Here is a 17,952-nt window from a genome sequence, read left to right on the forward strand (position 1 = left end):
TTTTTTATTTTAATTTGCTCATTCATATCTTACATGGCTTTGTATAGAAAAAAAGGAAGTGACGTAATCCTGGCCCCAAACCCTGATTCATCAGAGAAGTGAACTGACTTTGTATATCAATGTTAAAAAAATAAAATAAAATAAATGCAAGAATACAACTGTATTGCCTCTTAATAGCATTTTATTTAAAAGTTTACAATTGGAGCACTTGTAATAACACCAAAAAAGTTTAAAAGTGACATAGGTTGCCCTGCAGGCAGGATTTTTCTTGTATGCAGAAGAAATGGGGATCTTATGCTTGAAATGTGTGGAATTCATAGCGCAGTCTAGGGTTCAGTAGATCAACAGAAATCCATAATCTGAATGGAACTGGCCTAATGGAAATGACCATAATCTGAATGGAACTGAATGGAACTGAATGGAACTTCCAAGTTATTCCAAAGTTGGCAGGGGAGAGGAGGTGGGGAGACATGGCATCAATCTGAAGATTTCACTTGGCTCAGGCTAAAATCCAAAGGAAGACAAGAATAAAAACCACCTCAGCTGTATCTGCTGAGATACTCCATATGCTGACATACTCCAAAACACAAAACTGTAAACCAGTGTCTTTTAAGGAAATCCATACTTTAAAGACCTCTGTCACTTCTCAAATTCAGTACTGTGAAAAGGGATAATGATGTTCCTGGATGAGCCAGATAATTGAGAATAATTTTCAAAAAGGTACATTACACAAACATCAGGATGAAGGGATTCGTACATTAAATCCATATTTCATGTTCAGAAATTGTTATAGTATTCTGCCTTGTTAAAAATGTCCTGAGGGTGGCAGATGCTATTTAGAAGCAATGACAATAGAGTCTTGAAAGTGCGTATAGTAATAGTTCAGAAGATAGAGCAGCAACTTTTTCTACCTTGATCATTGTTAATCAGCACCATAAAATGTTAGCTGCAAATAAGCACGTAGGTTAAGTGTAGCCCACCAAAAGTAAGGCATTAGAAAATAGATGAATTCTCATGAAGAACAAGTTCTTTAGGAAGGAGTTTAAGTAAGGTTTGTAAAAAGTGACTGACGACAATTTAATCGTGAAAGAAAAGAACATTAAGGCATAACCAAGTGAACTCAAATAGTTTAGTATCAGTATTGTCTCTGTGGAAGACAGTTGGGAATCAGTTCCTTTAGATACAGTGTGGCTTGGGTTGATTTCAGAGGGCTGGGTGTCTATTTCTCTACACCATTTTCCCAGCACTGTACTGCCTGTAGTGGAAAAGACTCTTGGAGTCCACGTTGCGAGATTTCTGCACAGCTTCAGCAAAAAGTTTGGTCACCTGAAAACAAGGGTAGGAAGCTTAGAGACCCACATGACACGAAAATGAACATTTAATGAAGCACGAGTGAAAGGTCAGTTTCTGCTCCTAATTTCCAAAGGGACATATGATGAAGGACACAAAAATTTTTATCTATTTGGGACTTTCTCCTGTATCTCAGACCTTACCTTGAATATACCTACCCCGCCACTCAACTCCCCGGCAGGCTAAACTGACTCAGGGGGAAAAAATATGATGGGTAGAAAGTTAATGAGTCTTGAAGTAGGTGATACATTTGGTGGGACATATCCAAGTGGAACTAAATATACCTCATGTGATCATTTTCAGTGAATTGGACTAGTGTTTGCACTATATGTGGATCCTCAATTATCATTAACATCTTGCTCTTATGTGGTGGCTTTCATTTAGAAACAATTCAATAAAAGTTTGTATCTTTATTCCATGCCACACCACACTTTCTATTTTAAAAATAATCATATGGCTAATGGGAGAGCATGGCTATCTGTGGCTTTTGATTATCTCAATTGCTTTATCACCAACTGTCTCAGTTAGGCCATGACCCACCATCGTAGCACCGTTATTTTAGATTCTATTTAAAAATTCTACTCCATTCTAAATGCTACGAGAAAGGGAGAAGGGGGATGTGCAGATACTGATGAGCGGCTTCAGGAAGGCACAGATATAAAAACCTGCATATAGCTCTATTTGAGAAAAAACAGAACATACCTGGAAATTAGTGAGGAGAGCAATACCACTGTCAACAGCTGTCCTCCGAATCACATAATTATCATGGACAAACTTAGTGTTATTATTGGGGAGGTTAATCACCAGGTCAATGCTGCCATCTCTAATCAGTCTGGAAGAATAATCCAAAAAACAAAAGTTTGCAGGTGACCATGTACATTTTATAATTAGTTTTGAAAATACTAACGTCATCGTTCTCTGATGCCATTCAAGTCAATGCTGTACTGAGTTGATGGCCACCTGCCCTTCTCCATCACTAATGGATGCTAAATTACACTCATTTTGGAGTTACAATATTTTGTGTTCTTGAAAGAATTCTAGTGAAAATCTAACTAATTAAATGGAAAGGCTTTTCTTTTTAAAATGCTATCTATCCATAGAAGAATTGGTAATTAAAAAAAGATTTTAATGTTTATTCATTTTGGAGAGAGAGAGAGAGAATGCGAGCAGGGGAGGGGCAGAGAGAGAGGGAGATACTGAGCCCGATGCTGGGCTCGAACTCACGAACCAAGAGATCATGACCTGAGCCGAAGTCGGAAGCTTAACCGACTGAGTCACCCAGGCACCCCAGAAGAGTTAGTAATTTGATAGATATTTACTTATTTTACAAGGAGGTGATTTCTCCAGCACTAAAGTCCAGACCACCACTTTACTGCCTGCTTCCCAGTGTCTCTCAGCTAATGGTATGAGAACACAGGTCACCTGAGTTTGAATTAACCCATTTGACATTCTGTTGCTGGGTTGCTACACATACCAGGAGACATTTAAATGTCAAAAGCATGAAGAAGTGCTAATTGTTTTACAAAGTCCTAACCAAGTGCTTATAGCATCATTGGAAGTCTACTAAGGTCTGAACAATTTGCCCTTCTTTTACTAATTTGATAATAATTTGTAGGTTGCCTTCTTAAGAGCCCTAACAAATGGTATGCCTTCTTAAGAGCCTCAATAAATGGTAGCCATTCAAAAGACTGTAATATCCTGGAACAGCTGAGAATTATCTCTTAGGTTCCCATGCCATCTACGTCTATAAGTGTTGATGTAATGGTGTTCCTGAAGGCTCACATAGTGCACTAAAATAATAAGGTTTACAACACCTAATGATGACATAGCCTAAGGCATAATAACCAACCTGATCAAAAAATGGTAAGTTAGGTAATTCAAAGGATGGTGTTTTTCTGGCACTCACCATAGTCTCCTGCATACAGCAAGTGCTCAATAAATTGACTAATTTATTGATGCACAAACTCAGTGAAATGCAGCTGGTCAATCTTACACTTGATATTCACATCTATCTACGATACAATTCAATGTAAGACATAAGGTGCTTCATTACATTCTTCATGTCTGTGATTCTCATTACTGAATTCCTGGTGTCCATCAAGGAAAGCATCTTTACTAGAAAATATTTTGAAAGATGCTGTGTATCACCATGCACACATATGGCATCATGTGTTACAGTAACAGCCAAGTTCATGAGAATGAAACTTTCCTATAGTCCACAGATTTATTCATCTGAAATTGGCTAAGAGGACTTTTAGAAGACTTGCAATAGGATAGGGTGAAATATTCACATCATACTAGTTCCCAAAGTTAATCCTCTATCCATTTTGTAATCTCAGAAATCTCTGCCCAGTTCTTACTTTCTGATGGAAGAGAGGCTGGGATTCTGTCCTTCCTGAGACGGCCATGCCACTGGGGTGGCAGGGACATTGTTGGCATTGAGCCAGTCCGACGTCGCTTCCGTGGCAAAGAGCTGCATTTAAAATGGAAAAGTCAGCTAGTGTATCACAGGGGAGGCTTTCATGGAGCAAAGAAGCCTACTGGGACACACATGTCATTTAAAACATAAGGTAGAAGAAAGTGGTGTATATGAGAAGCAATAATCCCATGAATAGAGATTTGGACTCTCTGTCCAGAGTCATGGGCACTTTAAATATTTTAAAAATATTTGCACTAAGGAAAAATTTAATAACCTCAATTGTAACTGCTTTTGTAGAGGAGAAAAATGAAGAATTATTCATGGCTGAGGATTCATTGTTATCAGATCAACAAAGCTCCATGACCATAGGCCCACTCTGAGCCTTGGGAACTGTTTTATTTTACTGAACCAGGCTTTGTGTGAGGCATTTGTGGCAGAGGAATTTTGGCTGTAACTGCTGCAGTCGTTTCCATACGACTTCATATGGAAACAAGAAACGGAAAAAGGAACAATACATTGGAAATGCACTGAAACTTTGTCCCAATTCTGTGCAAACTAAATGTTCTAAGCTTTTAGCTGGCAACTTCTACGGAATTTACGGTAATTTTGTGAGAACTTAAAACTAGTCTTTCTAATTATTTTATTCTATTGAAGTTTTGAAACTGTCAAGTTAGTTATACCTCTCAAGTTGAAAGAATATGTTTTGAGCTATTTCATTCCCTATGATTCATTAATAATTCGCTTTTGTGAATAGACTTCAATGCTTACAGAAAACAACTTGAAAAACTTAATATCACATACCTTGAAGCCTTCGTTGTGCAATTGTTCAGCCACACCAAGGAATTTGGGACGGAATGATTGCTGCAATTAAAAGAAATTAACAAAATTCACTTTCTGGATATATTGCTCTTTATTGAGTCATATGTATGGTATTCTCTTGGGCGGGACACTGTAAAAGGCAAGTCCCTATGTTGTCAGGTGCTTGATATTCAAAAGTGACAAGTTTGATCCTTTGGCTCTCCTATAGTGAGTTTGAGTTCTCATTTCCCCATATAAATGAGATTACACCCACGTTGTCTTGCTCTCTACAGTCTTACTTTTCACCTTGCCCTCAAATTCTTCCACTCTCTACTTAGTCCACTTAGTCTCTGTCTGCATATTAAGATCTGCCCCAGCCCTACACAGATGCTTCCTCTGGTCAGGGAGAATTTAAGGACAGCTGGGTTAGGCGATCAATACTAGGTCAGCATTGCCGACTCTTCTGCCTGCTCAGCCTGTTCTAATTGCTGAATTCGAACTCAGTCCTGCTCTTAGGTAACTAGGCTCTGTCCTAGCAGCTTGTGCATACCTCCCTGCAATAGGTCAACCATTTGGAACTCAGCTTTGCATTAATTCTAAGGTAAAGAGTTAAACAAATGGGCTCTGGAGACACTAGGCTGCATTTCAGATCCTGGCTTTACCATTCATTTTTAGTGCGTTCTTAGAAAAGTTAATGTCTTGAATCTCGATTTCTTCATTTTTAAAACAGCAGTGAGGTAGTAGTGTATCTATTTCTTGGCGCTCTACAACAAACTGTGTGACCTTGAGCAACTTACTTAACCTCTCTGATATACTTTCCTCATCTGTTAAATGGGAATAGTAATTATCTGTGTCACAGGGTCATTGTATTTGATGAGTTAATTTATAAGTAAACATTACTTAAAAGTGCAGTAGCTTAACACAGTTACCTGTCCATTAATAGTTCTCATTAAGTATTAATTATTATTATTATGAAAATATTTATTTTTTCAACCTGTCAGAGACTAGATTTCTGTCCCTGCACCCTAGTTTCCAAGCCTGGCTTCCTCTACTGGTTGTCACACTTCAAATACAAGCCAACTTCCTCCTCCCATATATTTTACCTCCAGACAGGCTTCCCTGATGTTCTCTCTCTCACTCTTCAGATATTTTCTTAGAGTCCATTGCTGTGAACTTCCTAGAGTCTCAGCTGGACCCATCTAGTTTCCAGGTCCTGCCTAGGCTTACCTCCTTCCTGTGACCACCAGCCAGTATTTGCAAGACAGTGGTCAGGGGGAAAGGAAAAAAAAAAGCTAAGTGGCCTACCCAAAAGTCAACCCCTTACCTTGACTTCATTTACTTGAATGCCTAAGTGAGCTAACTGGAATATGAAAATCATACACAGTTAAAAACATATCTATTCTGCCTTAAATGAAAACACTTTGGCTGTCTTCCCTTGTAAAAAGTTGGTAAACAGTTGAAATAATTTGGTTACTTCAGTAAATGTTTTATAATCTATTTAGAAACCATATTAGTCATGGCTAAAAAATATCATGGAGATTATCTTATTTCAGAGTCGCAGAGAAACTAAGAATTGCAATAACAAAACATATCAAGATCCTTGTACAATTTTGATAATGTTCAGCCCATAAAACCTTCTAATATTTACTTTCAGAGGCTTTCTGAGAACAGATCTAAATCCTAGGAAAAGACTCCAAAGACTGTGTTCAAATATAAAATTCTTTAAGATTTTGGCCCTCTCGATCCCAGAACTGCAGTTTTATGAGAGGAAACTATTGGCAAATAGAAAAGATAAATGCAACTGGATGAATCTCGGCTAAGGCAGGCTCAGGGGTTATTCATGACAGTCTTCTAGAACACGAATTGTAACCATGCCCAGGATAGTAGCTCTCCATTCCTGCTTGGGACCAGACAGGAAGAAATAGGCCTCAGATGCAAGAAGCTTGTGGCTAGACATAAATAAAAGAAACTAAATAAGTATAAAATCAGAGAGTAACTCAATGGCTTTAGTGCAATTTAATGAGGTATGTGGCAGTCTCTTTAAGAACAAGTTAGAAGAATAGGACAATCGTTTTTCAAGTTTGATTCTGCTTGGAAAGCAAGGGACTGAATTAGATGGCATTTTAGGTTTTCTTCAAGTTTTAAGGTTCCTTGAAACACAGTAAATATGCATGCAATATTCTAAATGAACTTCTGAATTTTGTCAAATCTCTCTAATTTGGAAAAATCTCTCTAATTTGGAAGTGTGATCTTCTGCTAAACACAAGACACACTTAAGTCAGCACCAAAACACATTAGAAGATTCAACAGGGGGTGCCTGGGTGGCTCAGTTGGTTAAGCGTCCAACTTCAGCTTAGGTCATGATCTCGTGGTTCATGAGTTCGAGCCCTGCATCACGTTCTGTGCTGACAGCTCAGAGCCTGGAGCCTGTTTCAGATTCTGTGCCTCTCTCTCTCTCTCTCTCTCTCTCTATCTATCTCTCTGCCCCTCCCCTGCTCATGCTCTCTCTCTGTGTCAAAAATAAGTAAACATTTTAAATTTTTTTTTTGTTTCAACATAAATTTGTCCAACTTATTAACTAATACATTCATAATATATGAATACCTTAATAATATGAACCATTCTCAATTTCTTAAGTTTTCCCCTAGAAAAATCTCACTAATAATATATGGTCATGTGATAACATTGAAACCATTTTCTAAAATATCATTTCACAAGCACAGCGGTTCTCAAAATGCAGTTCCCTGGGAAATCAGCATCACCTAGGAATTTGTTTAAAATATAAAAGTTTGGGGCGCCTGGGTGGCGCAGTCGGTTAAGCGTCCGACTTGACTTCAACTCAGGTCACGATCTTGCGGTCCGTGAGTTCGAGCCCCGCATCGGGCTCTGGGCTGATGGCTCAGCGCCTGGAATCTGCTTCTGAGTCTGTGTCTCCCTCTCTCTCTGCCCCTCCCCCGTTCATGCTCTGTCTCTCTCTGTCTCAAAAAAATAAACGTTAAAAAAAAAAAATTAAAAAAAAAATATATAAAAGTTTGAGCCCTGTCTCAGATCTATGCAAGCAGGAACTCCCAGAGTGAATCCCAGTAATCTGCATTTTATCAAACCCTCCAGGTGATTTTGATACACTTGGAGTTTAGGAATAGGAGTAGGAATAGGGAGGGAATAGGAGGGAAGAAGGAATAGGAGAACCATCCTTCACTCATTTTGTAATTTGAGGTGAAGATGCATTAACCTTGGCCAAAGTCACAGTGAAAAATGTTGAGGAAGGAGTACCAGAATGTAATTTTTTTTTCTTTTCTATTTTAAAGTAAAATAAGTCAGCAAGTCCTCTAAGACCTGCAGACACCAGTCAGAACCTCATTATGGAGCTGTTTCAATGCTGTCCCCCAAGTGGAAAAGATAAATATCCAACATGACAGTATTGGCAGTTCCCAGCCGGGGAACCACTCTGCCTTCTGGTCTAGGGTGTTGGCTTTCATAGCCACATTATAAACTTCTATCAAACATGTATTGAACACTTGTGACACATAAAACAGCCTCTCTACAAAAAGAAATTACGTCTGTCAGCTTGCATCTGAGTAGCCCCAGATTTAATAGCTGATTGAAAATACCTGGGTAAGAAACCATTTGTTACTAAAGGTGAAAAGTACAAACTGATTTATTTCCTGGAAAATGTTTATAAGAAGGAAAGTCCTTTAAAAATGAAAAAAATATATATATTTCCTCCAATTATCATTTTCACATTACTCCAACTTCTGGCTGCAGAACAGAAAGCCAAGTTAATATTGTGTGGTGCCTGCGGACTCTGCAGGGACGTCTGCATCGACAACGCTATGGTTGTTCCTAATGATTCTGTATTGAAGATAAAAGGTTATTCATGTCACTTGGAGTTGTCTTTTTCAAATAAAATGCTTGCTTTGTGTTTCTGAGCAATGCTGAAGTGCAGATGTCAGGATGGTGCTCGCCACTCCACAAACATCACTGAATAGCCCAATCAGAGGGGGAAAAACAGTGAGCGCTCTTGATCTACTCTAGAGTAAATCATTTATTGTTAAAGGGTGTTCCAGAAAACTTCAAAACAAGACAGATTGCCTACTCATAGCAACTAAAAATAAATCCTGATGGGATGAAAGGAGGCTGGAAATACTGCAGGAAAATCAAAGATGATTTTGTTGTCATATAAACCTGCATTATGCCTTTCTTATGTCAGGATCTAGGCCTATGGAAAGCCTCTTGTTAGAGACCCAGTGCATGTAACAGTTAAGTTGACAAGAATTCTTTGACAAAATCTAAATCTTGATTCCTTTTCCTCTTAAGTTCTAGTTATACGCAATTGATGTTATGAATATTTCAAATTCCCCAGGTAATTCGGCACACAGGATTTAACTTTGGGAGGAGCAGAAACAGAGGGTCCATGTGTGTAAAGGAGTAGGGTGGGAAAGAGAAGAGAAATAAGTTAGGAGGATTGCAATATAACAAATTAGCATGTGTGTGCCCTCCCCCTCCAACACACACACACACACACACACACACACACACACACACACACACACTCTACTAAATGTTGAGAAGTGGCTGATACTTGCTAGTAATGATTTACTATTTAGAATATGTGTTAAACTACCAAAAATAAGAAAAAATGTTTCCTGGCTCAGAGTTACTTTTATCTCTCCTCCATAGTTCTCTTTTCCCCCAGCTTTCTCTTGCAACCTATTGTGAATATTAATGAGTTAAGGTATCTTCAATTAAATCTTCCTATTCATAGCAGGAAGCTCGGGCAGGGTGGGGAGATAAAGAGAAAAGAAGACCTTTACTTCAAATAAATGGGACAGGTATCGACCACCCTCCTCATTTATACATGAAGGAATAAAGCAAATTAACTGCAGTGGTGCTGGCTACCAGCGTTCTTCTGTGAGAAAAGTCTACACAGCATTAGGCTGAACAAATGAGAATCTTAAGAAATCAAAATACAGTTGTGGATTCCTTTCTTAGAACTTTATTAAGTGCCTCAACTAAATGCATCCCTTTGTATTTACTGGCCCTAATGCCCATTTATATATTAGCAGTACTTTTTTAGGTCCTTGTCAGTTCTGACTTATATATTCAAATGAGTTTATACAAATTATTCGGACCAAGCTGAATCATAGTAAAGAAAATGATTTTTTTAAGTACAATGTATAACTAAAATATGGAACCTTAATTACTTCATCCACAGTTGCTATGAAGTTTGGGTAAAAGGCTGACGTTAGAGTTCATTCCATTCTATCAAAGAAGATACCCAGTGGGTTTTATAGCTATGAAATCTCTAGTTAGTATATTCTGCATATTGTTCACTTAAATTTATGCCTATGCGTTTTTAAAAATCACTCTCAAAGAAAATCCCCCAGATAGTAACGATGGGCCAGCCAATAACTGCTGGTAATGGCAGCTCTTCTGTGCCTCCCATTTAAGTAGGTCAGAAAGTGATTCTTGTCTACCTCCTGACGATCGATTTTACCACAGCTACAAATATTTTAGTAAATGTAATTTTACACCAAACATTTCTTTAAATATGCTTTTTAAACTTTGTAATTAAAAGAGATACATATCTAAAGCCCAAGCATGTGCACTTATACGCAGGAAAAAAGTTCTTTGCAAGAACATGTGTAGCTGCTGGAACACTGATTTCTTTAAAACAGAATGTACTGAAAGATAAAAATTCAATGGGCAGAACCTCATTCCATTAAGAAAACTCTTTTTACCCTACACAACCCTCTTTTCCCCCCTACAAAGCAAAAAATTCAGTTCACTGATGCCAAAATCACGCAAATGCTTCAGAGGGATCAAGTTAATTTTTGCTTAATATTTCCTTGAAGCCCTGGAACCAAACAAGGCACAATTTTATACATCACTGCCTTCTTAAACTGGTATTTTAAAATGTTAGCACTATTATGATTAGTTGTGAAGATGGCGACTAAGGGCATGGTCTCCTCTGAATGCCCCCAGGCCTCACATTAAACTTTAAGCCATAACTGGAAGTTGGGAAAATACTCTCTTACTTGTGACTTAATAAGACTGAGTACCCATTTATAACATGATGAGTCTCTCATATGGTGTGATGTGTCTCTAAACTGCCCTTAAGCTTCACAATTACAAGTCATTTCGTTAGCCTCTGCTCTAACTGTTCACCATCTCCCTTCTGGCATCTTTATGAAGCAAAATTCCAAGTTGCTCTTTGCAGAAACTTCTCCAAAGCCACTACCCATCCAGCCTCGAGAGTCTAATTTACTGATATTAAGACACCCTAATGAGATGGTATCTATAATAATCACCCACTGACTTGAGAATACCTGGTACTGCTCGAATTATATTTGTTATTAATTTTCATGTAACCATGCAGGGTTTGAGCTTATTACAAGTACAGTAGGGGTGATATATAAGACCATCTATTGTTTTTATATGATCCAAGAATTACGAATCTCAAATGTAAGTGAATGACCAGGTGGGAAGCATTTAGTATTTTTTCAGGAAATTTATAAACAGAACAGTCTGTACATTCTTACAATAATTATTCCAAGGAGTAATAGAAGTTTCCCAGCTACCATTTTGCCCTAAGATTTCCACTTGATTTGCCATAGTAAAACAATAATGCCCTTTTAATTGCAGAAAGATGCTCTCTTATAATTATTTCACCTTGCTTTGACTTAGAAGACTTTACCAAATAATAATATTTCAAGAACCTCCAGAGTGTATTGTGGGCTCTGCTGACTTTCTTAAGCCCATTAAGTTACTCATCTTCAAGAACTTTCAATTAGTCATGGAGTTTCAGGCTGAGAAAATTCTTCAAATAATGCCCACATCTTCTCCAGCTTTGGATCTTTGACATTTAGAGGCAGTCCTCAACTTCAAAAAGTTCAACTTTAAAATCATGTGAAAGCCATACACGTTCAGTAGAAACCATACTTCAAATTTTGAATTTTGATCTTTTCCATGCTAGCAATGTGCAGCAGGTCAAACTTTTGGGATGTAGGGCAGCAACAGATCCCAGTCAGCCATACAACCATGAGGGCAAATAGCCAATACATTTATAACCATTCTACTTTTCACCTCCAGTAAAGTATTCAGTAAATTACATGAGATATTTAACACTTTATTACAAATAGCCTTTGTGTTAGATGATTCTGCCCCACTGTAGGCTGACGTGAAGTGTTCTGAGCACACTTCAACGTAGGCTACACTAAGCTGTGATGCTCAGTAGGGCAGGTATAGTAAATGCATGGTATTTTCAACTTGTGATGAGTTTATTGAGATATAACCCCGCCGTAAGTTGTAGATCTATAGTAGAAATTGAAATGTGAATGAGTCAATGTGAGGAAGAAAGGAACAGAGGTTGGGAAGGGATAATATAGCTTCTGCTTGGAAGTATTTAGGTTTGAGACATCCAGATAGAGGTCCAACAATACAGGAGATTGTTGGAAATATGGGATGACTGAGGATAAGGATTTAAAGTTGACAGCTATGGATAGAACAGTGGATACCACAGACATGAGTTGGCAAAAGAGAAAGCCAAGAGCTAGAGAGAGAAAAAGATGAGGTGAGACCCAACTTTATGGAAAGCATTTGTTCAGGGGCTAAGGAGGAAGAACAAGGAGCAGAACATCTATAACAGATATAACCAAGGAGTAGAAGAGACTCCTTTTTAAGGCATCCTAGATCCTTTTCAGAACAAATACCCTTTTCACTAGAGACTTTATCTTTCTGTTCTTTTTATTTATGCACTTATTTGTATTGCCTGCCGCAGTGGAAAAGGGAAAAACTCAGGCAACATATAGAGAACAAGTGTCCAGTTTTTCTATTAGTTGCTGTTTTCTTTAGTGAAACTTAGAACAAATCTCCCCTCTTTTATACTACAGTTAAGGTCCTTGACACAGCCACTCCTAGCCTGTGCCCAGGGGCGTGCACACAACCACAAACCACTCACCTGGATTCCAATCAGGATGCCTTTCTGGGGTATCTTAAAGCCTGTGGAAAGCATTGCCTTTAGGAAAGCTGTATGAATGCCTTCACCAAAGCAAGCCACCTGTTTAGAATAAATTAAAAAATAAAATAAAAAGAAGCCAATACTAGTCAACAACCCTTACCAAAAAAAGAAATGCAAATAGAAAGCACTTTATTCATAAACCCCTTTGCTAGATTTTATTGAGTTGCCCAAAGACCATGCAGTCTGAATCCCGGGATTAAAAGCCTGGCTGGGGCAGATGTATCTTATGTTTTTAATTAAGCATAATGAATGAATAAGCAATTCTTTCTCTATCCAACAACACTCCATGGAGCAACATAACTGGATTCTACTGTGAGTTATTTGGATACAAATCACAGCTTCTGGTCCATAATGTGGTGAGTTACCAAATGTTAATATGGACTTAATGTTTAAATAACAGTATATGTTATGTATGCTATGCCACAGTGCATGAATTCATGGGTCAGTAGCACAAATGCATAACTGCTGATCAATTGGTGAGTAGTCATTTAGTACAGCTTATGAGAAAGTTTTCTGAGAAATTCAATAAATGCATGAAAATCTCAAAGGAGCTTTTTTAAAAATCATTTTCATAAAATGAACCAAAATACTCTGCTACTAGTTCTGAATACCACATCCATAGGTAGAACAAAAACAAACAAACAAACAAACAAACAAACAGAAAACAATTCCAAACTAACATATAATATTAGGATATACAGAGGTTTCATGTAGGGTAATCATGCTACAATATAGCTACAAGTCAAATGGCCACCAGAACTATAGAGCAAGTGGTGTATTTGAGCATGATGGAAGTAGATTCTGCCATGCATATCATCATTTGGCACAGGTACAGAACCACCATTATAGTAAATAACATTGATGATGGCTAAATTCATTCTTGAAGCAAATGACTCCCTTACTGTGAAAAGGATGTTCTCATGACTATGACCTTCAGCCAACCACCAGTACCTGCTGCTTTTCACTCAACAGTGAACATTTTCTTTGGTCAATTAATGGCCAACTAGCTTAAGTAATGTCAACCTAAGTTAATGAAACCCAAATTTTAGTGATAGGACCAGGCAATCACATCATAAAAGCAGATACAACAACAAAGAAGAGGTTTCATCAATCTTCTACAAAAAAATCATAGAAACTGGTCAGATATTCAAGTCAAGCTTGGGACTACCATCCCCACCTTGCCACTGAAAAAATAAAACACCTGTAGCTAGATCAAGAGCTAAAGGTTTATTCAACCCCACAACAAGCCACTTGAACACTGAACATGTCTCTTTGAAGCCTGAGATTTCACTCAGCCAGAATTATTATTCTCATTTCGGGTATGAAATAGACCTTATAACATCACACTCAGTGACACTTGGAAGTGTGACTCTAATCATGGAAGAAGAATGATCTCTATACTTCTGAAACAGATACAACAAAGGTGAGCTGAGCTTCTAATTCTTTCATATTTTCTTATTTCCACAACTCCAATAATGTATGTCTGGAGGCAGAATGGACATAGGATTGAAAACAAGTTTACCACACTAGAGAAAACAGCACAAAGAAAAACAGATCTCTTTCTGATCTGAACCTTGGATCCACCGAAAACAGCCCTGCTACTGAATAACCATGGGATCGAGATGAACCTGAAGGGTATTTCCTTAAACAGCTGAGAAATGTAATGCAGGCCCACCACTTTAAAGTTAGGTTTTCTCAACTATTAAATTAAACGCAGCAGCAAAGGAGCTAAAAGAAGGTAATCTCTAATCCAAATACAAACAAGATAGCCATTTATTCCTCACTGCCTGCCATCCTGTCTCACTTGCCTTCTCAGCACAGATGCTGCTCGTAACCAGGCAACCATATAAAACATCACGTATGTATTGCAATTAAATATTTTTCTCCTTTCAGGTGTTCCTTAATAGCAAAAAAACAAGGATGCCTCACAGTCTGATGTTGCCACTCTGATGTGCACTGATGAGAATCTGAAGGTTGTAGCTAGTAAGTCTGTCATGGGCTAGGTGATTCATAAAATGTCCTGACACTGACATGTAGGGAACTCTCTAGAATCTGACAGCTCTTTACAAGAAACACAGTTCACATTCTTAAAGAAACCTTCATCCGACAAGAGTCCCAACACAAGTGAAGAGGGACATCCAGTGGCCAATCCCATTATAGGTTTTAGATAATCCCCAGGAGGTTAAAGTTGCTTTGAAAATTGTTCTGGGATTTTTGCATTTATCTACAGATTCCACAGTGTTTAAGCCCATGATCTTTTTAATGCTGTACAATCATTCTACATATTGCTAGTAAAAATCCAATGATCTAATTTCATAGTAGCAAGTGAATGAGGGGTGAGGGTGGGAAGTACTATTACACAGAGACCTTAAAATAAAGCAGAAATACCCAGGAGATATCTACTTAGACATCTAAAGAAATATTTGGAAGCTGTGCTGCAATGTGTAATGTGGAAATGAATTAGGAACACGTATATTGTATTCACAAGTCAAATATAGGTGAAAATTTAAACTCTGGTCCATAAAAGTACAAGATTTTTCTTTAGCTGAAAAATCTTAGGCCCTTTCAGACTTACTCTGATAACAGAAGTTTGCATTCCCCTTACTTGTTAATAGCTTACTTACTGCATTATATTCAGATCATAAAACCATGGATTTCAAAGTATGAAATCTTTTAATGAAAGCGTTCAAGGATCATTAACTAGTTACCTCCCCAGTGGAAGCCATCTCACATCGCAGAATGGGGTCAGCATCCCTCAACCGGGGCCAAGAAAACATTGGAGCCTGTCAGAAACAATGGGGAGGAAAAATATGTGAGAGAAAGGTATAAAAGGAATAAGAGAGGATAAATATATTTAGTGAACGAACCGTCTCTCATAGGATTCATTTAGGCTATGGTAGACATGTAAAAACTTTCTTTGGTCCAAGCGTCTGACTTGAAAAATAGCTTTAAAACTCTGTTCCAAGAATTTCTTGAGCTCTTGGCCAAAAACTTGGGTTAAATAATCACAAATTATTTCTGTAAATAGGGCCCCTGTGACCAGTCTAGGCCAGTGTTTCTAATCTGGCCTTCACATATTCTTATTGGAGTGAATTCAAACAAAGTCTACTGGGCATTGGTTTCCCCAAACAGAGTTCAAACACATTTTTTTTTCTTGGTAGGCTTTTGAAACATTCCTCTTCTTTTTCTGATCATTTGAACTTGCAACAAGCAACCATGCCAGAAATGTCTGTCTGTAAGATGACTTCTAAAACATGAAACTGTTGTTGACACCTCTTAAAAAGCTTTGAAAACATTCTGCTTCGGAACCACTTTGGCCCAGAACTCTCATATGAACTAGAACATAGATAGGAGTGTTTCCTTTTCAATTATTTTATCAGTGCAATTCACTAAGAACCTAATTCTTGTTACTTGATATACCCATTTGTCTAGTCTGGACTATTTTTCCTTTGACTCTGGCACCCTCCTAAATTCTCCTGGGAGTTCTAGTTCAGGGTCCTCTCACTAGGTCATTCTTAGTCAAGTTATTATACATTTCTGCACTCCAGCTTCTCTGTACCCTCATCTGTTGACATCCACCCACCTCACTAGGCCTATGTTAAGAGTGACTATAAATAAGTAGTTCTTTCTTTTTTAATTTTTCTTAGTGTTTTTATTTATTTTTGAAGGAGAGAGAGAGAGAGAGAGACAGAGAGACAGAGAGACAGAGAGAGAGAGACAGAGAGACAGAGCATGAGCGGGGGAGGAGCAGAGAGACAGGGAGATACAGAATCCGAAGCAGGCTCCAGGCTCTGAGCTGTCAGCACAGACAAGTAATTCTTTTTTAAGAAGTCAAGATTCATATGGGGCGCCTGGGTGGCTGAGTCGATTAAGCATCCAACTTCGGCTCAGGTCATGATCTCATGGTTCGCGAGTTCGAGCCCCGCGTTGGGCTCTGAGCTGACAGCTCAGAGCCTGGAGCCTGCTTCAAGACTCTATGTCTCCCTCTCTCTCTCTGCCCCTCCTCCACTTGTGCTCTGTCTCACTCTCTCTCAAAAATAAATAAACACTAATAAAAATTTTAAAAGAAGTCAAGACTCATAAATGTAATTAGGAAAGCTATAAACTGAAAGATACGGTGCATTTTCAAAAATGCATACCTATCTCTCAATACCATTTTTAGCTGGAAATTGTTTCATACACAGATGTGTGTGATTGTACGTATATTTCTTGTCTATGAATAAAGAAACATGCAATTGAAATTCATATATAAATTACCAGTGGAAAAATATTTTTCAGGGCCTTCTACTTATTGGTCTCAAACAAAAAAATCCTATGTATTTGTACCTATGTATAGTCCTATGTATTTTTACTTATGTATAATTCCTACTGAAAGCTTTAACAATTTATGCCATGTCATTAGTCTCCAGGAATAAAGTGCTACCCATCCCCAATATAATAATGCACTATAAAACCCAAGGCATCCTAAATTATTGAGTTAAGTAAGATCAATAAATATTTTTTGATTTATAGTTTCAACTTAAAGCTTCCACTGTAAATGTCAGAAGTTGGAGTCTCAGCTATAACACAATTATGGTTGAGGTCACTAGTACATATAGGAATGGCAATCTTTTGAAGGCATCCAAAATATGTAAATATCACAAAAATACATCACACAGTATAAGTTAATTTCATCATATGCTTTTTCTTTTTTTTTTTTTTTTAATTTTTTTTTTTTCAACGTTTATTTATTTTTGGGACAGAGACAGAGCATGAACAGGGGAGGGGCAGAGAGAGAGGGAGACACAGAATCAGAAACAGGCTCCAGGCTCTGAGCCATCATCAGCCCAGAGCCCGACGCGGGGCTCGAACTCCCAGACCGCGAGATCGTGACCTGGCTGAAGCCGGACGCTTAACTTACTGTGCCACCCAGGCGCCCCTCTTTTTTTTTTTTAAACGTTTATTTACTTTTGAGACAGAGAGAGACAGAGGATGAACGGGGGAGGGTCAGAGAGAGAGAGGGAGACACAGAATCTGAAACAGGCTCCAGGCTCTGAGCTGTCAGCACAGAGCCCGACGTGGGGCTCAAACTCACGAGCGGTGAGATCATGACCTGAGCCGAAGTCAGACGCTTAACCGACTGAGCCACCCAGGAGCCCCATCGTATGCTTTTTCTAAAATATTTAAATATATTTATATAATATCTCACTAATCTTCATACTTGCCCCATGAAGTAAAGGTCATAATTATAAATATTCTGTGCTTTGGGGTGGCGCCTGAGTGGCTCAGTTGGTTAAGTATTTGACTCTTCATTTGGCTCGGTCATGATCCCAGGGTCATAGAATCAAGCTCTGTGATGGGCTCTGTGCTGAGCATGGAGCCTGAC

At 38.3% G+C, this 17,952-nt stretch overlaps 1 protein-coding gene across 2 annotated transcripts in view; it reads right to left on the reverse strand.

Moving 5' to 3' along the window:
- Positions 1-243: 243 nt before the first annotated feature.
- CPS1 (carbamoyl-phosphate synthase 1) overlaps positions 244-17,952 on the reverse strand; it is a 370,424-nt gene continuing 352,715 nt past the window's right edge. For both annotated transcript variants that reach the window (XM_047870099.1, XM_047870100.1), the window contains 6 exons: positions 15,296-15,370; positions 12,528-12,626; positions 4,571-4,630; positions 3,711-3,823; positions 2,053-2,182; positions 244-1,326 (listed from right to left, as the gene is read on the reverse strand). In XM_047870099.1, the coding sequence (XP_047726055.1) occupies positions 1,228-1,326; positions 2,053-2,182; positions 3,711-3,823; positions 4,571-4,630; positions 12,528-12,626; positions 15,296-15,370 (576 nt within the window). In that variant the 3' untranslated portion in view covers positions 244-1,227. The remainder of the gene's footprint in view (positions 1,327-2,052; positions 2,183-3,710; positions 3,824-4,570; positions 4,631-12,527; positions 12,627-15,295; positions 15,371-17,952) is intronic.

Source organism: Prionailurus viverrinus, chromosome C1, assembly GCF_022837055.1.
Source record: "Prionailurus viverrinus isolate Anna chromosome C1, UM_Priviv_1.0, whole genome shotgun sequence".
NCBI classification, from domain to species: domain Eukaryota; kingdom Metazoa; phylum Chordata; class Mammalia; order Carnivora; family Felidae; genus Prionailurus; species Prionailurus viverrinus.